This window comes from Salmo trutta, chromosome 23 (assembly GCF_901001165.1).
Source record: "Salmo trutta chromosome 23, fSalTru1.1, whole genome shotgun sequence".
NCBI lineage: Eukaryota > Metazoa > Chordata > Actinopteri > Salmoniformes > Salmonidae > Salmo > Salmo trutta.
Genome location: NC_042979.1, coordinates 28673041 through 28698354, shown reverse-complemented (window position 1 = coordinate 28698354; position 25314 = coordinate 28673041). Strand labels below are relative to the sequence as shown.

Sequence of the window (25314 nt, the reverse complement as noted above, 5' to 3'; positions counted from 1 at the left end):
GTCTTTTTGTTCCTTTCTATATCTTCCAGGCTTTGTCCCCGGTATCTGTTTATTAAAGATTTACCCACCATAATGAGTCAATCACAAGGACGTCTAGAATCTTAGTTGAAGGATCAATGTAGTGTCACAATCCATGACAAGCTGATCAACCACCTTTCAGTACTCCAGATCCGTTGGTTTCTACTGACCTCTGCTGTGCATCAACTAGTAGTGCAGCTTTTAACACCATATCAGAAAATACCATCGTGAAAAAAGGAGGTAGAGTTGACTTCTGAATTTTATTTTATGTTAATACAATAAATATACAAAACTTAAACTACTCAACATGCGACTAAAAAGGAGAGGAGAGTTTCTGTACAGTACAATGAAATTCAGGATACCAGCCGACAAGTTGTCAAACTTTACAAAATCTACAAACATCCCTTAAAGTTTGCTTAATTTTTTAAATAACTTCAATTTATTCCATTGTCAGAGTTGAGCAAGACAAATTTCATATTCATTCTCAGTATTTTACTATATACTTGATACATTGATTAAAAAGCACAAGTTAAAGCCACAGTCCATCTCAAAACACAAACATCGCTTCGTTTCAACTACTGACTTTCTCACATTTCCCAGTTGATGCATTTTTTTTTATTGTTTTCAAGCCAACACATATTTAACAGGAACATTCAGGTGCCATTCGTTCAGATTTTCAAAAGATGTAGAATAACTTAAAGTAGCTCAGCACACACACATTCAAGACCAGAGAGATGAATGACTATTAGACTATTAAGTATAAAAAGGAGGAAACTCATGAGGATGTCAGCCTGTCTCTGCCCACATCAGTATTCAACTGAACAACCAGTTATCCTTGTTAAGACTTCACTTTGACCGACACCCCACAACACACACATCCATGATATTACAGCACACATGGACACGCACACACCCCTCAAACATTCCCAACCCCTCTTCATGTCACATTCAAAGGCTGAAAGTCACAGGTAGGTTCAGTTATAAACACTCAAAACAAGACATGTTAATAAATTGAATCAGAACTTATTCAGTACTTTCTATCTAACATGATGAATACAATCCAACTGAGGGGAAGACAGAACAGGCAAACCAATAAACAAGCCTCTCTGGGAATAGAAGAATCTCTCCTTTCACTCAACCATGAAGATAAAATAATGAATACTCAGGCTATCTACACAGCCATACAGAACAGACCAATGATATAACTGGGATATAACCAATGATATCTTATGTTCTGAAGGAGTGTTTGGAGAAAGAGGGACTACTGGAGTGATTCACTTTAATGCACAGCATCAACTTCAAACAGACAGAAACCTCCTTTTTCATCAGTTCACCCACTCACTGGAGTGTAACCGTGGACTTCTATACACACAGATGCCTAGACCAGAGTAGTGTCCAGCTGATCTGCAAGCTTTGTCATGCACGTAGAGTACATCTTGATATAATCCTGAATAGTACTAACTGTAACTGAGGTATTTCTCCACCAGAAAACCAAGGCTGGAGACGAGCTAGCTCTCTCTCTCTCACACTGGAGTCATTTGTTAGCATATAGCTTAGCTAGCATACATGTGTCTGTGCAGGTCTCAAGGCCTAGAATCCAGCTATTGGGTGGATGTGTCTGTGTGTGAAGGAGTGTCTACATGAAGTGCAACTTTACCACTAAAGCAAGGGACAAGGCTAGAGGATAGAGGCTATGACATTTAGGTTCATGTCATCTGGTTCTTTGTTTATATTATAAGGTATTTTGATCAAACGTTATCAAAGGCAAGACTACAAGGCTGTGAGAAAAACACGGTTATGAAAAGGATAACCAAGACAGTAGAAGACAGAAACCTGATTTCTGAGACACGTACCTGTTAAATTGAGGATAGATGCAACCACTGGTGTCAGAGCTAACTGCTCTTTTAATCATAACATCAACTGAACAATAACATGTCGCGTGACTGTCAGTGTATGAACTGTACAGACACAATAGTACCCTTCCTTCCTGATTTAGAGTTCTGATCAGTTTACACTCGCTTCTTGAGATTAAACCATTTAGATGTGATCATTCCGAGGTATTAAACAACATTGTGGAATGCACAGCATTCATCATCAACACTAGCCAGTATCACCACCAGAGGACAGACCTCACTGACTAGTGACCATCTCAGCCTGACCGGCTCAGGGTTCAAAAGAAGTAAACAAGTGTTGATTTTATTAAGTGTTACATTTTAACAGTACTTGGCTAAATCCAGTTAATAAAACAGTCGTGGAAGTGAATGGATAGCTACAGCTAAGAGAGTCTTGGTGCAGTGAACTGACTTGGTACAATGCTTTAGAGGGAGTGAGAGAAAGAACAGAATCTATAGCTGGGACTCACAACATATGGAGAGACACTAATATTCATATACACACGCATACAGACAGCTGTACACCCATACACACAGCTGCACAATCAGACACAAAGGAAAGTTTGCAAACACTTAGTGACATGACTAAGAGGTATGGGGTAAGACAGACACAGGACAAGAGTGCATTAATAAAGTCACTGGGGTGGGCGGAGTTACAGCCCTCAGGGCATGTGAGAGGCGGGGCTTGGTGGAAGCTGGGTGTCGCCATGTGAGCAGAAAGAGGAGAGGGATCAGACGGGGATGTCAAAGCTCAAAGATTCTATAGGAAGTACATCTGCACTGGGAGACAAATTGAATTGAATGAAACGATTCAAACGAGCCTCTCATTTCTACTTCCATCTACTATGACATCATTGGTCTCATCCTTCTAGGTGTCATGCTAGTCATGTCAGTAGAGCTAAGTTAGGAGGGCAGGGAAACTCCAGCTCGCTCTGGAGCTTGGATTGGATGGAGAGAAGAAAGAGGGCGAGCTCTAGGGGGGTCTGTGGACCAATCAGATCTGTTGCTTGAATGCTCCGCTGGCAGCGTTGGAGGCTGCAGTAGCGGCGGCTGTCTGGACCGTCTTGTTGGCCATGACGCCCGTGGCGAACTCTGCCTGGGCCTTCTCAAAGCTGGCCCCTGTGGTGCGGTACATACCATGTACCTGAAGAAATGGGGGGGGGGGGGTAGAGAGATGAGAGGGAGGGGGGGAGAGGAAAATAAGAGGAAGTGAGGGAGAAAGGAGACAGAGAGCAGTGAGAAGGTTATCTACTTGAGCATGTCTATAAATACCCGGTGTTCGTCATCTCAGAGACTGTGTGGGTGTTCTGGTTCCATTAAGTCTCATCATCTCTAACACAGTGAAAGGCTGAGTCTCATTCATACCTTTATGAATATGATGAAGAATTGTGTGTGTGTGGTACCTTTTTGAACATGATGAGGGACATGGTAGCAAGGGCAGTGAATAGAGCAGCGATGAGGATCATGATGATGCCAACAGGGATGCTCTTATTCAGACCAGTCAGAGCTGAGATCCACCCACTGGAGGAAAAAAGGACAACCATAGACAAGATTAAAGGGTGAGTAACATGTAACCTTTATTACTTGTATTTCTATGTGCAATCAAAGTTCAGTATGTTGCACCCTCTGTTCTCAGAGAACATTGTGACCGTGTCACTTCCTGTCAATATCTGTGACCGCTCCCTGTCCGTACCTGGCACCCCAGCCGGAGATGCCAATGGACTGCATCACGTGAACACCAAACTGACAGATGTAGACAAAGAAGAAGACGAAGAAACGGAAAGAGCTGTCACTCCTGGAGAGAGAGAAAGGGAGAGGGGGAGAAAGTTTCCTGTTTAATGTTGACAAAGATGTGTGTGTGTGTGTGTGTGTGTGTGTGTGTGTGTGTGTGTGTGTGTGTGTGTAGCGACCTGAAGGCTCCGTAGAGGGGTCTATACCAGCAGACGAAGGAGCAGGGAGTGAAGATCATGAACCAGAGCATGGACAGGCCGAAGTCCACTCCTCTGGACGCATCCACACAGAACCAGGCCAAACAGCCAAACATGTTGGCAAACAGTGTCCCCGTGTGGACTGGAGCAGAACCAAACACACAATATCATTGGTTAGTTAACATTAAATACATTGAAGATAGAAATGTAACGTATAGAGCTGATATAAATCTATGTTGTGGAGAAAACAACTCTAAACATTACATTTCTATCTGAAAGACTGATAGAGGACCTCAAGCTACCTCACTGTCCTGCCAAGTCATGCTAATGAAGAACAGGATGTGAGGAACAGGAGGAGGATAAGGAAAGATGGCTACTAAATCATTTAACACACTGAGGAGCCTGGTGGTGCCGTGCCAAGTGGAGCGTGAACCAGCACACACAGTGTACACACACACAAGAAATGGATAATAAGATGATAGTTGGAGCTGTTTTGTTGGATTTCAGAGCAGCCTTCGATGTTATTGATCATAATTTGTTATTGGAAAACCTCACTTGTTATGGCTTTACATCACCTGCCACCACATGGTTGGAGAGTTACTTATCCAATAGAACTCAAAGTATTCTTCAATGGAAGCTTCTCTAACATCAGATATGTACAGTGCAGTATCCCTTAGGGCAGTTTCCTTGGGCCGTTACTCTTATACTAGTTTTACAAATGATTTGCCACTTGTCTTACAAGAAGCTAAAAGGACTAACACTGTGTTCGAATACTCATACTACCCACACTAACCGTACCATTGGTGGCGTGAATTGAGTATATAGTGAGCATATTGGTCATAGTATGGATATAATTAGTGTGCCACTTATACATCAAAGGGTTGCAAAGGGTCGGAAACATTCCGGGAATTTTCCATGGGAAGTTAAGCCCTGGAATTTTGCTTAAATTCATTAAAAAAAAGTTAGCTTATAACAGTAAACCTTTTTTTATGGGATACACAAGGCAATTCTAGGTCTTGTGGCATATTTTGGTTAAACTATCAATGAAATTGCAACCCTCTGCATGCACAGTGCATTCTTCCATCACATGTGCAGCTGATTCTCAAGATCTTTCACACTAATGATATGCTACTGAGCCCACACTACTACACTGTCTGAGCCAAGGACTACACGCTTTCTGGTAAGTTTTGATTACAACACTGGGTGGGGTGAATATATTTTATATGACATTTTTGTTAACTAGTAAATAGCCTACAGCAAAGTGTGTTTAAATAATTTCTAACTTGTTAACAATTTCTGCTAGTTAGTTTTTGCTACCATGTGGGTTTTGGCTTGCTTGAGCCTGCTAACTGAGTAGTGTTAATTCACCTGTTTCCATGCATGTTTCAAACATTTATCTTACAAAGGAGTTGTTTAATCTAACTGCTTAACTATTTATCTATACATGGAATTGTATTTGTTCGTTTTTTACTCATTGTTTTTCTAATCGTTACAGGAAAATGCCACGGGCACTATCTGATGTGTGGAGACATTTCACTGCAGCTAATGTAGAAAGAAAAGCTGTGTACATTTCAAAATACTGTGCCAAGTCATATGTGAAGAATGCAACAAAGATGCAGAATTATCTGGCCAAGTGCATAAAGTTCCCTCAGCGCTCACAACAAGCAACCTCTGACAAAAGTCCCTCTGCTTCTATTCGAGGTGAAAATGATGAATCAAACACCTTATCGATAGCAAAAGCTCATGGTCCTCCTGGAATCAGAATATGTTTTTTTGACTCAATGGAGGAACGTAGTCAGAGAAATGCTGATGAATGTCTTGCTTGAGCTGTGTATGCAACTGGTTCACCTCTGATGCTCACAGGCAATGTGTATTGGAAGAGATTTCTGAACGTTCTTCGCCCAGCATACACCCCTTTATCTACTCATTTGCTGGATGCAGAGTTCAGAGTTCAAGTGAAGATCAAGCAAATAGAAAAAAACTGACTTTAGCAATCATCTCTGGTGGGTGGTCGAACAACGTCATCTCCACCCCTCAACCAGTATTCTTCAAGAGCACAGGCACAACAGACTCCCAGGCACAACAGACTCACAGGCACAACAGACAACAGACTCACAACAGATGAGCTGAAGGCAGTCATCAATGACCTTGGACCACAGAAGGTATTTGCACTGGTGACAGACAATGCTGCAAACATGAAGGCTGATTGGTCTAAAGTGGAGGAGTCCTGCCCTCACATCACACCCATTGGCTGTGCTGCTCATGCATTGAATCCGCTCCTCAAGGACATCATGGCACTGAAAACAATGGATACACTCTACAAGAGAGCCAAGGAAATGGTTAGGTATGTGAAGGGTCATCAAGTTATAGCAGCAATCTATCTCACCAAGCAAAGTGAGAAGAATAAGAGAACCACATTGAAGCTGCCCAGCAACACCCGTTGGTGTGGTGTTGTCATCATGTTTGACAGTCTCTTGGATGGGAAGGAGTCTCTCCAAGAAATGGCCATATCACAGTCTGCCGATATGGACAGCCCCATCAAGAGGATCCTCCTGGATGATGTATTTTGGGAGAGTGGTAAGCAGACTTAAACTCCTGAAACCTATAGCAGTAGCCATTGCTCGGATTGAGGGAGACAATGCCCTCCTGTCTGATGTTCAGACTCTGCTTGCAGATGTAAGAGAAGAAATCCGTTCTGCCCCGCCCACTTCACTGTTGCTCCAAGCAGAGGAAACTGCAGTTCTGAAACACATCAAAGGGTGAAGACTTCTGCCTGAAGCCTATACACGCCGCAGCGTACATGTTGGACCCCAACTATGCTGGAAAGAGCATCCGGTCTGGTGCAGAGATCCCTACAGCTAATTCTGTCAAATCAAAAGAATTCGTAAAAAAACCATCAGATTTTGACAGAAATATGGCTGAGACGCAAAGAAAATTCAAGGAGAGGGGGGTACAAAAATGGTCAGATTAATACTGCCATTGAGAAAATTCTAAACATGACCTTTTAAGGTCAGTCTCGCATTCTAACTAGCCGCTACTCAAAGTGCTCTGAACAAATTAAGGGAATCATTCAAACATTGGCACATTCTAAGATCCGATGATGGTCCGAAAACACATTACCGATACTATCCCTTGGTCGTATTCTCGCGGGGCAGAAACCTCAGATCAATTGGTAAACTGATTTACTACCGAAAGATATCCCTGCACAATGGGTATTTGTTGTACAAGTGTAATGGCTGTGCTCAATGCAATGGCACTTATAAATGTAGATCCTTCAAAACACCCCCAAACAGGGAAACAGATCCCAATCAAAGGTGTTATCACATGCTCCACTAAAGGCAGTTATTTATATTATAACTTGTCCTTCTGGTAAAAATGATGTGGGTAAAACAAGGTGTGAATTAAAAGTACGTATCTCAGAGCATCGTAGCACCATTAGGTGCAAAACCAGACTTACCCAGTTGCGGCCCACCTTTTGGAAGCAAACCACTCAATTTCGTCTCTACGTTATATTGGCATCAAACAGGTCACCCTCCCTAGGAGAGGGGGTGACCTCGACAATTAATTGTTAAAACGAGAGGCTGCCTGGATCTTTAATTTAAAAGACCCATGCTCCCTTCGGTCTCAACGTAGACTTTGATCTGAAGCCATTCTTGTGATTGTGTATTGTAAATGGTTTGTAGGCTTATGTAGCCAAATTGTATATATGATCGTACACTATCCATTTGTGTTATTTGTATGCTATTTTAATATATGAGAATTAACCAATGATATCAGGCCACACCCGGCCATGATTACAGACACCTGTGTGTGTCTTTTGACAATATAAATGAGTCACCCCGCAGTGTTTGTCATTATACCCTGATGAAGACCGCTTGTCTGTCGAAACGTTGGACATACATTTTTTGCATCTGAGCTCCTAGAATGTGCGGCTCTCCTTTATTTTTTTTGCAGAGATCAACAAGGCCTACGGTGTCATCACTACAGTGTCTCGCCACCTTGGCCTGGATGAGGTACACTTCCAAGCAAGGCCTTTGGGATGGAGATACAATATGGCAGTCGTGCCAACATATCTCATCAGCCACCTGGTGGAAGGGACTTTGTGGATCTGAGGCTCTTTCCCCTGTTGCCTCCATCATCCTCCAAATCCCACCAACATCAGCCGCCTCAGAGCGCAACTGGTCCTTGTTTGGGAACACACGCACCAAAGCTTAGCTAAATGGTATGGTCGTTGTGCGTTCTCAATGGACATTCGGGTGCTTTCGTAAATTCGCTCTGGCTAGCTACTCCGATTTCAGAGCACTCTCGTCTGGGTGTACCAGAGAGCAGAATAATGAATTTACTAGCACTCAACACCGGTTGAATATGGTCGGTGTCAGTTAACGTCGGCAAAAAAGCATAATTAAATTGCTGCCAGTTGGTCACCAACAGTTGGTCACCAACGCACTGGATAACATGAAAACTGCCTAACCAGCTTCGCTAGGGGGAATAAAATGGTCAGAGTGGTCACTCTTTTGTATCTGGAAGTAGCTAGCCAACGTTAACTTGGGTGCTTGACTGCCGTTGTAAGGTCAAAATGTTCAAATCAACCCAACTCCTCGGCCAGAGCGAACCCCCGAGAGCGAAACGTTCTGATTTCAAACGGACAATCTGACAACGCTCTGAATTTACGAGCGCACTCCAGATTGAATTTAAGAACACACCCGAAGTTGTAAAATGTTTAACTAGTCATTTGTTATGCCAACTAGCTAGCAAGAGGTTGCACAGCAGTAGCATCAACTTCCGGTAGACTGGCGAAGAGCTAGAATGCACAACTGAAAGGATACTGTTCCGTTTACAGTATAATAAAATGTACTAATTAGTATATACTCATTAAGTATGTAGTATACAGTTTGTTAGTATGGGTATTCGAACACAGTTTATGTATGCTGATGACTACACACTCCACACATCAGCACCTACAGCCAGTAAGCTCACTGAAACTCTTAACAAGGAGTTAGTCAGTGTCAGAATGGGTAATTATATACTGAATGCCATTACAGTTGATATAAGGAAATCAGTAAATTGAAATAAATTTGTTAGGCCCTAATCTATGGATTTCACATGGCTGGGCAGGGGCGCCACCATGGGCAGGCCTGGTCTGCATTTTTTTGTCCAGTTGGAAGTACTGCCAAATTCTTTCAAATGACGTATGAGGCTTATGGGAGAGAAATTAACATTCAATTATCTGGCAACAGCCCTGGTGGATATTCCTGTAGTCAGCATGCCAATTGAACGTTCCCTCAAAACTTGAGACATCTGTAGCATTGTGTCCTCATGCTCCTAGATCTTAGTGCCGCTTTTGATACCATCGATCACCACATTCTTTTGGAGAGATTGGAAACCCAAATTGGTCTACATGGACAAGTTCTGGCCTGGTTTAGATCTTATCTGTCGGAAAGATATCAGTTTGTCTCTGTGAATGGTTTGTCCTCTGACAAATCAATTGTAAATTTCGGTGTTCCTCAAGGTTCCGTTTTAGGACCACTATTGTTTTCACTATATATTTTACCTCTTGGGGATGTCATTCGAAAACATAATGTTAAATTTCACTGCTATGCGGACGACACACAGCTGTACATTTCAATGAAACATGGTGAAGCCCCAAAATTGCCCTCGCTAGAAGCCTGTGTTTCAGACATAAGGAAGTGGATGGCTGCAAACTTTCTACTTTTAAACTCGGACAAAACAGAGATGCTTGTTCTAGGTCCCAAGAAACAAAGAGATCTTCTGTTGAATCTGACAATTAATCTGGATGGTTGTACCGTCGTCTCAAATAAAACTGAAGGACCTCGGCGTTACTCTGGACCCTGATCTCTCTTTTGAAGAACATATCAAGACTGTTTCAAGGACAGCTTTTTTCCATCTACGTAACATTGCAAAAATCAGAAACTTTGTGTCCAAAAATGACGCAGAAAAATTAATCCATGCTTTTGTTACTTCTAGGCTCGACTACTGCAATGCTCTACTTTCCGGCTACCCGGATAAAGCACTAAACAAACTTCAGTTAGTGCTAAATACGGCTGCTAGAATCCTGACTAGAACCAAAAAATTTGATCATATTACTCCAGTGCTAGCCTCCCTACACTGGCTTCCTGTTAAGGCAAGGGCTGATTTCAAGGTTTTACTGCTAACCTACAAAGCATTACATGGGCTTGCTCCTACCCATCTTTCCGATTTGGTCCTGGTACCTACACGTACGCTACGGTCACAAGACGCAGGCCTCCTAATTGTCCCTAGAATTTCTAAGCAAACGGCTGGAGGTAGGGCTTTCTCCTATAGAGCTCCATTTTTATGGAATGGTCTGCCTACCCATGTGAGAGACGCAGACTCAGTCTCAACCTTTAAGTCTTTATTGAAGACTCATCTCTTCAGTAGGTCCTATGATTGAGTGTAGTCTGGCTCAGGAGTGTGAAGGTGAACGGAAAGGCTGGAGCAACGAACCGCCCTTGCTGTCTCTGCCTTGCCGGTTCCCCTCTTTCCACTGGGATTCTCTGCCTCTAACCCTATTACAGGGGCTGAGTCACTGACTTACTGGTGTTCTTCCATGCCGTCCATGGGAGGGGTGCGTCACTTGAGTGGGTTGAGTCACTGACGTGGTCTTCCTGTCTGGGTTGGCGCCCCCCCCTTGGGTTGTGCCATGGCGGAGATCTTTGTGGGCTATACTCGGCCTTGTCTTCGGACGGTAAGTTGGTGGTTGTAGACATCCCTCTAGTGGTGTGGGGGCTGTGCTTTGGCAAAGTGGGTGGGGTTATATCCTGCCTGTTTGGCCCTGTCCGGGGGTATCATCGGATGGGGCCACAGTGTCTTCTGATCCCTCCTGTCTCAGCCTCCAGTATTTATGCTGCAGTAGTTTGTGTGTCGGGGGGCTAGGGTCAGTCTGTTACATCTGGAGTATTCTCTTGTCTTATCCGGTGTCCTGTGTGAATTTAAATATGCTCTCTCTAATTCTCTCTTTCTTTCTCTCGGAGGACCTGAGCCCTAGGACCATGCCTCAGGACTACCTGGCATGATGACTCCTTGCTGTCCCCAGTCCACCTGGCCATGCTGCTGCTCCAGTTTCAACTGTTCTGCCTGCGGCTACGGAACCCTGACCTGTTCACCGGACGTGCTTGTTGCACCCTCGACAACTACTATGATTATTATTATTTGACCATGCTGGTCATTTATGAACATTTTAACATCTTGACCATGTTCTGTTATAATATCCACCTGGCACAGCCAGAAGAGGACTGGCCACCCCTCATAGCCTGGTTCCTCTCTAGGTTTCTTCCTAGGTTTTTGGCCTTTCTAGGGAGTTTTTCCTAGGGAGTTTTTCCTAGCCACCGTGCTTCTTTCACATGCATTGCTTGCTGTTTGGGGTTTTAGGCTGGGTTTCTGTACAGCACTTTGAGATTTCAGCTGATATACGAAGGGCTATATAAATAAATTTGATTTGATTTGACTTGTGACAAAACAGCACATTTTAGAGTGGCCTTTTATTCTCCCCAGCACAAGGTGCACTTCTAGGAGTAACATTGGATGGTCAGTTATCATGGTCAAGTCATATTGACAAAGTTTTTGTGAAGATGATGAGAGGTACAGTGAGGGAAAAAACTATTTCATCCCCTGCTGATTTTGTATGTTTGCCCACTTACAAAGAAATGATCAGTCTATCATTTTAATAGTAGGTTTATTTGAATAGTGAGAGACAGAATAACAAAAATATCCAGAAAAACACGTCAAAAATGTTATAAAATTATTTGCATTTTAATGAGGGAAATAAGTATTTGACCCCTCTGCAAAACATGACATAGTACTTGGTGGCATAACCCTTGTTGGCAATCACGGAGGTCAGACGTTTCTTGTAGTTGGCCACCAGGTTTGCACACATCTCAGGAGGGATTTTGTCCCACTCCTCTTTGCAGATCTTCTCCAAGTCATTAAGGTTGAGGCTGACGTTTGGCAACTCTAACCTTCAGCTCCCTCCACAGATTTTCTATGGGATTAAGGTCTGGAGACTGGCTAGGCCACTCCATGACCTTAATGTGCTTCTTCTTGAGCCACTCCTTTGCTGCCTTGGCCGTGTGTTTTGGGTCATTTTCATGCTGGAATACCCATCCACGACCCATTTTCAATGCCCTGGCTGAGGGAAGAAGGTTCTCACCCAAGATTTGACGGTACATGGCCCCGTCCATCGTCCCTTTGATGCGGTGAAGTTGTCCTGTCCCCTTAGCAGAAAAACACCCCCAAAGCATAATGTTTCCACCTCCATGTTTGACGGTGGGGATGGTGTTCTTGGGGTCATAGGCAGCATTCCACCTCCTCCAAACACAGCGAGTTCAGTTGATGCCAAAGACCTCCATTTTGGTCTCATCTGACCACAACACTTTCACCCAGTTGTCCTCTGAATCATTCAGATGTTCATTGGCAAACTTCAGATGAGCGTGTATATGTGATTTCTTGAGCAGGGGGACCTTGCGGGCGCTGCAGGACTTCAGTCCTTCACGGGGTAGTGCGTTACCAATTGTTTTGTTGGTGACTATGGTCCCAGCTGCCTTGAGATCATTGACAAGATCCTCCCGTGTAGTTCTGGGCTGATTCCTCACCGTTCTCATGATCATTGCAACTCCACGAGGTGAGATCTTGCATGGAGCCCCAGGCCGAGGGATATTGACAGTTCTTTTGTGTTTCTTCCATTTGCGAATAATCGCACCAACTGTTGTCACCTTCTCACCAAGCAGCTTGGCGATGGTCTTGTAGCCCATTCCAGCCTTGTGTAGGTCTACAATCTTGTCCCTGACATCCTTGGAGAGCTCTTTGGTCTTGGCCATTGTGGAGAGTTTGGAATCTGATTGATTGATTGCTTCTGTGGACAGGTGTCTTTTTTACAGGTAACAAGCTGCGGTTAGGAGCACTCCCTTTAAGAGTGTGCTCCTAATCTCAGCTCGTTCCCTGTATAAAAGACACCTGGGAGCCAGAATTCTTTCTGATTGAGAGGGGGTCAAATACTTATTTCCCTCATTAAAATGCAAATGAATTTATAACATTTTTGACATGCGTTTTTCTGGATATTTTTTTTGTTATTCTGTCTCTCACTGTTGAAATAAACCTACCATTAAAATTATAGACTGATCCTTTCTTTGTCAGGTGGCAAATGTACAAAATCAGCAGGGGATCAAATTCCTTTTTCCCCCACTGTATGTCTGCATTGTTCTGCTTTCTGCGTTTTTGACACAAAGATCAACTGTACTAGTTGTTCAGGCTTTGATCTTGTCCCATCTTGATTACTGTCTAGTAATATAGTCAGGTGTAGCAAAGACAGACCTAGCAAAGCTATGGTTGAGGACAAAATTACTACTTCTCTTCTAGTCTTTTTAAGACATTTGTGTGTTGAAAATGCCTAACCACTTGTATAATCTGTATACACTTCAAAACAGATACACAGTACATACCCGACACGCCAATATGGGTTTCTTCATGGTACTCAAACCCAAAACAGATTCAATACACTGCTCAGTTATGTATAGAGAGAGATGTTATGCAAAACAAACTGCAAAAATCTCTGAAGCTGGAGACTCATATCTCCCTCACTAGCTTTAAGCACCAGCTGTCAGAGCAGCTCACAGATCACTGCACCTGTACATAGCCCATCTGTAAACAGCCCATCTATCTACCTACCTCATCCCCATACTGTATTTATTTATTTATTTATTTATTTATTTATTTATCTTGCTCCTTTGCACCCCAGTATCTCAACTTGCACGTTCATCTTCTGCACATCCTACCATTCCAGTGTTTAATTGCTATATTGTAATTACTTCGCCACCATGGCCTATTTATTGCCTTACCTCTCTTATCCTACCTCATTTGCACATGCTGTATATATTTTTCTACTGTATTATTGATTGTGTGTTTGTTTATTCCATATATAACTCTGTTGTTGTATGTGTCGAACTGCTTTGCTTTATCTTGGCCAGGTCACAGATGCAAATGAGAACTTGTTCTCAACTAGTCTACCTGGTTAAATAAAGGTGGGAAAAAAAGCAAGTTTAGCTTTAAAAACATATTGTATCACAGCGCCTCCTCTTTCTATAGCACTCATTTAACTGTAGTGTATATAAGAATATGAATACTGTGTAAATAGTATTTTTGTTGTCTTTCCTATGTAGACAACGTAATATCTTATGTTGTTCTTGTCTATTACTGATCTTTACTTTGTCATGCATTTGTACATTTTATGTGGACCCCAGGAAGAGTAGCTTCTGCATGTGCAGTAGCTAATGGGGATCCTAATAAACTAAACAGTGTTCACACACACAGTCAATAAAATAAATCACAATGAGCAGAACTCTACCTTGGGGCTATAATAATGGCATGACTCTGGGCATTGTATAGAGTCTGGTGTGTTGTAGTCTACAGTCACATTGGCATGGTACAGTCATAACTATAGCGGCAGGATTCTGAACCATACTGAGGAACATTACACTTCTATAAACGCTCTCTGGTGAGACGGTAAAGAATACATAAGGTATGGGGAAAGAGGTGGTGAGAGAGAGATGCAGAAAGGGAGATACTGTAGGAGAGAGGTAGGAGTGCCCTAGACAGGTTGGAACTCCCAAAGTCTCCCCCAGTCACCTGACCCGGTCACATGACTAGCTGCATCATGTGGTAGTGGAATTCCACCCTGTACTATTGGCTCATATTGAATACATGCTGCATTTATGTGTTCCTTTGTACCACTTCTCAATAGCCTTTTCAGCTCTAACAGATATGGAGAATAGTATTTTTTTTTAAGCTTGCAACAAAACTCGGGCAAAAAGTTCAGGCATATTGAAAGTACAATTCTAAAAGTGTACATTTTCCATAGTAGAGTCTGACTTGACAAGGGAGCTGAGCAGTTAACATATGAGGTCACACATCCAGATGTAGTACATGATCTTGGGTAGAGACTGAAGCTAGGTTAATGTGGTTATGAGGTATAGGGAACATATATAGTCACTCACACATCCAGATGTAGTACATGATCTTGACAGTCTTCTGGAAATCTACAGGGATGTCCACTGTGATGTCATGGTAGAAACAGGGACCCACAGGGAACTTCTCTGGGAGAGGAGGCCAGTTGTTTTTCCTACCTGAGACAGGAGAGAGAGGAGAAACATGCTTGAATGATTTTGCTAAGATCTTGTTTGAACTTTTGGGTCTGACAAAGCTTAACAATGTTTTAATGTGGAAACATTGAATGTTATATGAAGGTCGGTGCCAACCTCCTGATGCGTTGAGGGACTGCATCTCTCTCTCCCGGCGGTCTAGCTCTGCTGCCTTCCTCTCCAGCTCCTCCTGTCTCCTCAGCAGCTCTGCTGCAGCACGCACTTGCTCCTACACACACAGTCAAACAGGGGGCACTGACACTCTACAGTACACAGAGATGTTGCGGACGTTATCCAGACTAGATCAGTCTCCATATGGCTGACAAGTCTGATTTGATCTCTGACAGTTAACTTCAAGTCAACTTGAAATTGAGGCAGCTGACTTTTTTTTGGTAATGTACAGTTGAAGTCGGAGGTTTACATACACTTAGGTTGGAGTCATTGAAACTCGTTTTTCAACCACACCACAAATTTCTTGTTAACGAACTATAGTTTTGGCAAGTCGGTTAGGACATCTACTTTGTGCATGACAAAAAACAATTGTTTAAAGACAGATTATTTCACTTTATTACAATTCCAGTGGGTCAGAAGTTTACATACACTAAGTTGACTGTGCCTTGAAACAGCTTGGAAAATTCCAGAAAATTATGTCATGGCTTTAGAATCTTCTGATAGGCTAATTGACATCATTTGAGTCCATTGGAGGTGTACCTGTGGATGTATTTCAAGGCCTACCTTCAAACTCAGTGCCTCTTTGCTTGGCATCATGGGAAAATCCAAAAAAAAAGACCTCAGAAAAAAACATTGTAGACCTCCAGAAGTCTCTTTCATCCTTGGGAGCAATTTCCAAACGCCTGAAAGTACCACGTTCATCTGTACAAACAGTACACAAGTATAAACATGGAATGGAACCACGCATACCGTGTTCTGTCTCCTAGAGATGAACGTACTTTGGTGCAAAAGTGAAAATCAATCCCAGAACAGCAAAGGACCTTGTGAAGATACTGGAGGAAACAGGTACAAAAGTGTATATAACCACAGTAAAACGAGTCCTATATCAACATAACCTGAAAGGCCGCTCAGCAAGGAAGATGCCACTGCTCCAAAACTGCCATAAAAAAGCCAGACTACAGTTTGCAACTGCACATGGGGACAAATATTGTACTTTCTGGAGAAATGTCCTCTGGTCTGATGAAACAAAAATAGAACTGTTTGGCCATAATGACCATCGTTATGTTTGGAGGAAAAAGGGGGAGGCTTGCAAGCTGAAGAACACCATCCCAACCGTAAAGCACAGGGGTGGCAGCATCATGTGGTGGGGGTGCTTTGCTGCAGGAGGGACTGGTGCACTTCACAAAATAGATGGCATCATGAGGGAGGAAAATTTTGTGGATATATTGAAGCAACATTTAAAGACATCAGTCAGGAAGTTAAAGTTTGCAAATGGGTCTTCCAAATGGACAATGACCCCAAGCATACTTCCAATGTTGTGGCAAAATGGCTTAAGGACAACAAAGTCAAGGTATTGGAGTGGGCCATCACAAAGCCCTGACCTCAATCCCATAGAAAATATGTGAGCAGAACTGAAAAAGTGTGTGCGAGCAAGGAGGACTACAAACCTGACTCGGTTACACCAGCTCTGTCAGGAGGAATGGGGCTAAAATTCACCCAACTTATTGTGGGAAGCTTGTGGAAGGCTACCCGAAACGTTTAACCCAAGTTAAACAATTTAAAGGCAATGCTACTAATGCTTCCCACTGGGAATATTTTTTATTTTATTTCAACTTTATTTAACCAGGTAGGCAAGTTGAGAACAAGTTCTCATTTACAATTGCGACCTGAATGTGAATAAATTTAATAAAGTGATGATCCTAACTGACCTAAGACAGGGAATCTTTACTAGGATTAAATGTCAGGAATTGTGAAAAACTGAGTTTAAATGTATTTGGCTAAGGTGTATGTAAACTTCCAACTTCAACTGTATCTCTCTGTGTGTGTGTGTGTGTGTGTGTGTGTGTTTGGCAGAGACTACGGTGTTAGTACAGTCCCAGTCGTCATCTCCAACTGCTCTCTCTCCATGCAAGTCAGAATAATTAACGCTCTGCTGCTTACTTTACAAAATGCTAATTGCCTCGCTAACGTGTGTGCCCCATCTCTAGCATGCTACAACTGCAGGTGAAGCAATATCTGCATTTGACATCATTAGCCATCACTAGAAGTCACTAGCCAAACTACTGAAAAAAAATGCTGAACAATGCATCTTTAAAGTAGGAAGGATTTGTATTTAAACAGTGAAGAGAAAGGATACTAGTCACATGCCTTATTGCCAACTTCCTGGTGCAGCATTCTGAAACTATTTCTGTGTGTATGACCAAGGACAAAACTGTGTCAGTAGAGGTAGAAAAAGTCCCTAAAACTTTAGATTAAGGCGTTTTCTTTTTCCTGTGTTATCTGTCTGCTTGTGTCTCTATCACACTCTCTTTTACAAACACTAAGTTACACTTTTCCCTCAGCCTAGCTCTACACCTTGCCTCCTATCTCCACACTGTCACAAACAGCTTTTATTAGAACACTCCACATGCTGAGGGAGAGTCTGCTGCCTCGTAGCCAGGAGCTGTCACACCCACCCCAGGGGGAGGGGGGGGCATGCATGGTGTTTATATGGAAATACATTCCATCGCGAAAAGGTGCAGCCGTAGAGCTCTCCTCTCTTTTCTTCAGAGGGGTGGAACTGCATGGTGTAAAAGGGTAGTAGAGGTTGTGAGGTGTGTGTGGGGGGGTACCTGTGTCTGTTGAGGCTGCGAGTATGCAGGCGGTTCTTCCGTAGGCTTCATGATGGCTGGCTGTGTGTTGGTGGTGGTGGGGGCAGGTACTTTGGGTGCCGTGCCAGGAGGGACCTGGCAGGAAAATAGAATCATCACACACTGGTTTAGTGTCAACCCACACCCTATTCTCCATGTAGTACACTACTTCTGACAAGAACCCCATATAGCTCAGCTCAAAACAAGGTAGTGTACTAGTGGTCCTCTGTTGGTAGAACATGGTGCTTGCAACCCCAGGATAGTGGGTTCAATTCCCGGGACCACTTAAAATGTATGCACATATGACTAAGTCGCTTTGGATAAAAGGGTCTGCTAAATGTCATATAATATATCACTAACGAGGGAATAGGGTGTTAGCTGAGAAGCAGACATTCAGGAATCAGAATCTTCAGCCACTCCTCCTGGAAGTTAACGCTGAATATAATACCATAACGAACACTAATCATCTGCAGTCACCATCAGTACCATATCAGCTCTTCTATTTCTCTCATCAATGGTGTCGCTCTCTCACATCCAACAGCCCACCTCTCCTCAACACTTCAAACAGTGTGCAGTGTACTTCTCACCGGCTTGGCATCTGTGAAGGGGTTGTACTCTTCCAACCCTGGAGGAGCATTTTGTGTTACTTGTGTCACTGACGGATCCTGAGAGGAAAGGAAAAGAGAGAACAAAGTCAGTGTTCATACAGTAGATCACCAGGAGCAGTGAGGCAGTCAACAGGCTGCACTCCCATGTAGTAAATCAGGCCTTAATAACAGGCTCTCAAATTGTCTAGCCTATATCTGCTGCATTGCCATGGTGTGATGAATGAACTCTGAAGCCACTCCAGTGTGACGTGAACAGATCATCTGTAGTGGATGCTAGCCTAGCCTAAGCTTACTTCAACCCAATCTATGATGTCTGCTTACATATCAAGAGCACCACCAGCCTCATCTACCTAACCTGGTCTCAGGTTTTCAAAAGAACAATCAGAACATACTTTTCATCTGAAGAGGAGAATGCCTCCACAATTACAAGGCTGCAGACAGACAGACCGACCCCAACAGCAGGCTACCCTTCACTGTCAACCCAGGGCTATAATCCAAAACTGGCAAAGACAGGATGATTCCAATCATTTTCCCCACCACAGACAGCTATAAATATGGCAGAGCCCACTAGTTAGCAGAGGAAGGCGTTCTCTTCTCTAAGAAAAAAGACTGGGTACTGCTGCTGGCATGCTGTGCTGTGTAGACATACAGTCTAGGCTAATCATTATATTTCATCAACCTTTATTTTAGGCTATGCAGATTTAAAGTTGGTATCAGTCAGTTAAAACCTCAGTTTCATTGGCCTACTTTGTTCTCCAGTCTCCTTGTAAAGCCAGGAGGCTACAGGTAGGCTGTTTGCCAAGTGCTAAAAGTAGGCCTAGAGGTGCACCTCCCAGGACTGATGCATTGTTTAACTACTGTGTGTCCACTGTGTCTACAGGTGTGTGCTGCTGGCAGCTCTGAAACAGAGAATAAGGTGTGCTTTGGTGTAGGCTATATCATCACTGTGTTTGTGCATGGATGCACGCATGTGTAGGGTGCATTTCAGGTAGCCAGCTCACAATGACAAGAAGTTTCACTCACGCAGCATAAATTCAGATGAGACTCAGGTTCAGTGCAGTCCAAGATAGCGGTCTATACTGGATTTATTGGCTACAGACTAGCGCAGTGGAGTATAGCCAGTTACAGCCGGTACGGTCCAGTATCAGTCCATCTGTCCCAGTCCAACCTTCCTCCTCTGTTCTGACTGAGTCTCATGTCTGTGTTTAACAGAAGCAGGCTGCTCCTTGTCCCGAGGACAGGCCAGTCATCAATATTTCAGGGTATATCGTGATGAATCTGTAATACGGTCCTGACGCACAGCCACAAACACACAGCGCTTAAGTACAAGCACACCCCATTGAACTTCAAAACTACAAGATAAGCTACTGCTTTTGTTAGCCTACAGTACAACAGATTCAACAGGTTGGACCGATCTAGGTTATGTGAAACACAAAAAACATCAGTTATAATTAGAAATGAGGGGCCATTAACATAGCTCCACTAGAAGGTGAAGTAGTCCTCTCCTTCTGAGAGCATCTCACAGAGAGAAAGCAGCCGTACAGGCAGTCACTACTGCCACAGCAACAACGATGCTGACGCGCACAATGCAAACACACAAACACGTGGGTGTGTGTGTTAGATAGGGATAACTTGTAGCCTCTCTACATCAATCTCACGGCGACACTGCAACAACAACGACTTCATCAGCTATTTGGTAGATGGGTTTTAGGAAGGCAAATGCTTTGATAAGAGAAACTACCATGAAAGAGCAGGAAGCAAGTCAGGGGAAAGCAGCCAAAAATACCCTAAGCACCAGCTGTCGCCATGACAGCACCATATGATTTCATGAACTATTGAAGAGAGCCCGGAGTTGCAGGGAATTAATCACTAGGCTACTGGCTTCAAGGCTAAAACGGGCTGAAATGGGGAGTCAATGAAAAGCGGCTATGAAAAGTGGCTAGTTTTTCCTAGCCACCGTGCTTCTACATCTGCATTGCTTGCTGTTTGGGGTTTAGGCTGAGTTTCTGTATAGCACTGTGACATCTGATGATGTAAAAAGGGCTTTATAAATACATTTGATTGAACTAACAATGCCATTACCGACAGTGGTCTTAGAAATCCTGTGTTCTGTTAGGTTAGCCTAGGCCTAATTCTGGGGTGCACAGATTTGGTCATTGAGGACAGTAGTCCCTGCTGCTTTTCAGCCATGCCTTTTAATCCCTTTGAGTAACTAGGTGTGTGCTGTGCACTCTGTGCAATATGTGATTTATTGATCCACGACAGGGAGGAGCCAAACAGGACAGCGGCCCACTAGGACTGGGGTAAGGCAGGCACTCATGTCCCAATTCAAGTGACTGAGTGACAAATGTGAGCACTTCAGATGGAATCACTACAGCCTTCCAGCTCTGAAATCTGACCAATCCTGTATGTTCACACACAGATTCCTGAGATCAAAAGTTGTCACACCTACTCATTCAAGGGTTTCTCTTCATTTTTGTTTTACAAATTTCTACATTGTAGAATAATAGTGAAGACATCAAAACTATGAAATAACACATATTGAATCATATAGTAACCAAAAAAAGTGTTAAACAAATCAAAATATTTTATATTATAGATTCTTCAAAGTAGCCACCCTTTGCCTTGATGACGGCTTCGCACACTCTTGGCATTCTTTCAACCAGCTTCACCTGGAATGCTTTTCCAAAAGTCTTGAAGGAGTTCCCAAATATGCTGAGAACTTGTTGGCTGTTTTTCCTTCACTCTGCGGTCCAACTCATCCCAAACCATCTCAATTGGGTTGAGGTTGGTTAATTGTGGAGGCCATGTCATCTGATGCAGCCCTCCATCACACTCCTTCTTGGTCAATGAGCCCTTACACAGCCTGGAGGTGTGTTATGGGTCATTGTCCTGTTGAAAAACAATTGATAGTCTAAGCGCAAACCAGATGTGACGGTGTATCGCTGCAGAATGCTGTGGTAGCCATGCTGGTTAAGTGTGCCTTGAATTCTAAATAAATCACAGATAGTGTCACCAGCAAAGCACCATCACACCTCCTCCATGCTTCACGGTGGGAACCACACATGCGGCGATCATTCGTTCACCTACTCTGCGTCGGCAGTTGGAACCAAAAGTCTCAAATTTGACCAAAGGACAGATTTCCACCGATCTAATGTCCATTGCTCGTGTTTCTTGGCCCAAGCAAATATTTTATTCTTCTTATTGGGGGGCCTTTAGTGGTTTCTTTGCAGCAATTCGACCATGAAGGCCTGATTCACACAGTCTCCTCTGAACAGTTAATGTTGAGATGTGTGTTACTTGAACTCTGTGAAGCATTTATTTGGGATGCAATTTCTGAGGCTGGTAACTCTAATGAACTTATCCTCTACAGCAGAGGTAACTCTGGGTCTTCCTTTCCTGTGGCGGTCCTCATGAGAGTCAGTTTCATCATAGCACTTGATGGTTTTTGCGACTGCACTTGAAGAAACTTTCAAAGTTCTTAATTTTCTGGATTGTCGGACCTTCCTGTCTTAAAGTAATGATGGACTGTTGTTTCTCTTTGCTTATTTGAGCTGTTCTTGTCATAATATGGACTTGGTCTATTACCAAATAGGGCTTTCTTCTGTATGCCACCTTTACCTTGTTACAACACAACTGATTGGTTCAAACGCATTAAGGAAAGAAATTCCACAAATTAACAAGGGACACCTGTTAGTTGAAATGCATTCCAGGTGACTACCTCATGAAGCTGGTTGAGAGAATGCCAAGAATGTGCAAAGCTGTCATCAAGGCAAAGGCTGGCTACTTTGAAGAAGCTGAAATATTTAGATTTGTTTAACACTTTTTTGGTTACCACATGATTCCATATGTGTAATTTCATAGTTGATGAGTAGGTGTGTAGGTGTGGAATGAGTAGGTGTGTCCAAACTTGACTGGTACTATGTGTGTGTGTGTGTGTGTGTGTATATATATATATATATATTTTTAGAATCCCATTAGCTGTTGCAATAGCAGCAGCTACTCTTCCTGGGGTACACAATCTGCAGCAATACGTGAGAGCAGAGAAATGCAGAGAGGGACTAATCGTGTATAGCCCAATAAATAAATTACTGTTTGTGGCGCTGTGGTCAGCACACCACTCCACAACTCGTGTTAAGTTACACACATGTCTATACAGCACAGTTAGCTGTGGGAAGTACACCATTCATTCCTTCTCTAAAAATAAAACCATGCTTACGATCAATTATCAATAATCCTTATACATAGGCCTAAGCATCAACCTACAGACCAAGCCACATCATTCAAACAGCAAGGAGGGGACATAATTTAATGAGGGCAACTCTGCTGCTCCCAGGATTGACAAAGCAATGATTAAAGGACAAGAATGTGTATGTGTCTCAGAGTTGAGAGCTAGCAAGCAACCGCGTCAGTGAGTAAACTATAACTTAATTGAAACAGAGAGAGAAAGGGCGAGAGAGAAACCGATAAAGGAAGAAAGAGGTTTGTGCCTAAAACAAGGAACAACTAGCCTGGGAAGGAACCTAACCAAGTAAAACTCAACTCTGCAATGCAGGCCTACTTCTCATCAACGGAGTTGAGCGGCGCCTAGTGTGGGCGGACTGCAGGTCGTGACATCACATAAAATTAAGTTATCAAAAACTACAGATTTAAGCACCCAAAGAATAGTCCGCAATTACACGGGTAAATGTCCATGTGATGTTGCGAGCTCCAGTTCGCCCACACGAGTCGCCGCTCAACTCTGTTGATATGAAGTTGGCTACATCGAGTTGCGTTTTACTTAGCTAGGAAGCAGCCTAGGCAAACAATACAAAGCAGGACCTGTTTACCAAGCAAACAGGGTAAAATGTGCTGTGAGGATCAAATACACAGTCTCTCCCTGGTGAGACACTTCTACATTGACAGTCTACAGATCTAAGTAATAGGCTTCCATTATCATAATGAAAGCAATGCAACATCTCATCTTACAACCACCACAGTAGCAGGTATCAACGCAGTGTTCATGGAAAGCAAACGTGGTGTCACATCATTTTTACCTTTAAATTTTCCTAGGCAAGTCAGTTAAGAACAAATTCTTATTTAGAATGATGGCCTACCCCGGCCAAACCCGGACGGCGCAGGGCCAAATGTGCGCCGCCCTACGGGACTTGAACCAGTGACTGTAGTGATGCCTCTTGCACTGAGATGCAGTGCCTTAGACCGCTGCGCCACTCATGACATCACAGCAGCACATCAAATGACTGTAGGCATCCATAATATCACGTTGTTTTGATGAAACGATGTAAACTATTGGCTTGAATAGAGTATTCTGCCTGTCAATCACAATGTGGTGATTGAATTCCAAGACAACAGTTGAGACAGCGGGCTACCATCAAACCACGAAATCTACCACTGTTTACACAGCAGGAATATGGTGCAGTTTGGACAAAGTTGGATTCAGGATGTTTATTTGATAGCGAAAGACATTTCACTTTATGTCTGGTAAGTACAGTTCCTAGAAATTATACATGTGCTTTTGTTGCAAGGAACAGTTTTTTTTGGTGATGTCTGTTATATTGTGGTATTGTTATTTTCTGTCACCAAACACCAGAACGATGACCATCTCAGGGAGTCCAACCAATTCACAAACTACCTATGTTGTGTCCAAAGCGATCTGAGCCGATGGACACCCCCAAAGACTGGGATTATCATTCCCAGAATCACTGACAACAAAAGGTGCCCCCACAGTGCTCCCATTCACCCCCTCTTCAAATCCCCTGGATTATTTATTCCAAATACATCACACATTTTCATAGCATGCGGGTTGTGCTCAGACTTCTACTCTGCAGACTTTACATTAGTAAGCATCAGCGTGTGGCCATTGAGGATTAACCTACATTGTGTCAGTTGTGAAAAAGCGTGTTGTTTCCCATAACATAAAAAATGGTCAATGCTACACACAGTCCAATACAAGCAACACTTTTGCCTGATAAAGTTAATAACACTGTTGTCATGTCCACCATGTCTGTAACACTGATGTCATGTGTAACGCCAGGCACTAACTGCCGACCAACATCAATTTCAATGATTTGTCCTAAATTAATAACTCACAAGTGCTTAATGAATCAACATGAGGCCACATACGTGTGTGTGTGTGTGTGTGTGTGTGTGTGTTAGACCATATACGCTGCCGGTCTAGCAGAGATAAACAGTTCAGGAGAAGACGCACCACAATAGATGGGTGGCAAATCATAAGCAAGTTAACGTTAGCTAGCTAGATGTAGCAGCTAGCATACTGACACTGATAACATCACACATGAGAAGAATACGCTAAATCTAGCTGGCTAGTTTACTGTACTAGCTAATATCGTTGGTAAATAATTGCCTGACATAGTACAACTTTATCTTTGTTCCAAATAACGAATTGCTAGTTACTGTACTGTTAAAGTCTAGGTTGAAGATGACAATACATTTTCGACTTAGGCTAATGTTAAACGTTTGCTAGAAAGTATTGCAAGCTAGCTAGCTGACGTTACTGCTGCTATGCTGTCAGTCATGCCAGGAGAAACGACCTGACACTGCTATCGCTAGAAAGCTAGCTAGCTAACGTTAGCTTAGTAAGCTAAAATGAATTCAACAGAGATGACATAGTTTGCTAGTTATAATAATCAGACTAACCAATTAGCATAGCCAAATGACAGACCGGTGAGTATTACACATACCTGAAAGGGATTATTGAATTCAGGGTCCGCGAACGGGTTGTGGTCGAAATCTGACATTGTACTTCGATGATGTCTTCAATTATTAAAAACCGAAGTGGTAGTAAAAAAAATAAACAGCTGTACTTCAAAACAACGGCTGCAGCTAGTCTTGTCGCGGATTGCTTTGACCTCCGTTCCACCAGCAAGAATAAGCAAGAC

The 25314-nt window shown here is 43.0% G+C and overlaps 1 protein-coding gene across 1 annotated transcript; it reads right to left on the bottom strand.

Moving 5' to 3' along the window:
* Positions 1–259: 259 nt before the first annotated feature.
* Positions 260–25314, bottom strand: LOC115159731 (secretory carrier-associated membrane protein 1). Its single transcript, XM_029709747.1, has 9 exons — positions 25117–25314; positions 18395–18472; positions 17790–17903; positions 15124–15235; positions 14863–14991; positions 3821–3980; positions 3604–3705; positions 3314–3431; positions 260–3054 (listed from the first exon to the last, which is right to left on the bottom strand). The coding sequence occupies exons 1-9, from the start codon at positions 25171–25173 to the stop codon at positions 2905–2907; spliced, it is 1020 nt and encodes a 339-aa protein (XP_029565607.1). The 5' UTR covers positions 25174–25314; the 3' UTR covers positions 260–2904.

Coding starts and splice junctions, on each gene's coding strand:
- LOC115159731 (XM_029709747.1), bottom strand. CDS start 25,173: ATGTCAGATTTCGACCACAACCCGTTCGCGGACCCTGAATTCAATAAT. Junction 14,992..15,123: donor GTCCCTCAACGCATCAGGAG/GTTGGCACCGAC, acceptor CTCCTGTCTCAG/GTAGGAAAAACAACTGGCCT. Junction 3,981..14,862: donor CATGTACTACATCTGGATGT/GTGAGTGACTAT, acceptor GTTCTGCTCCAG/TCCACACGGGGACACTGTTT.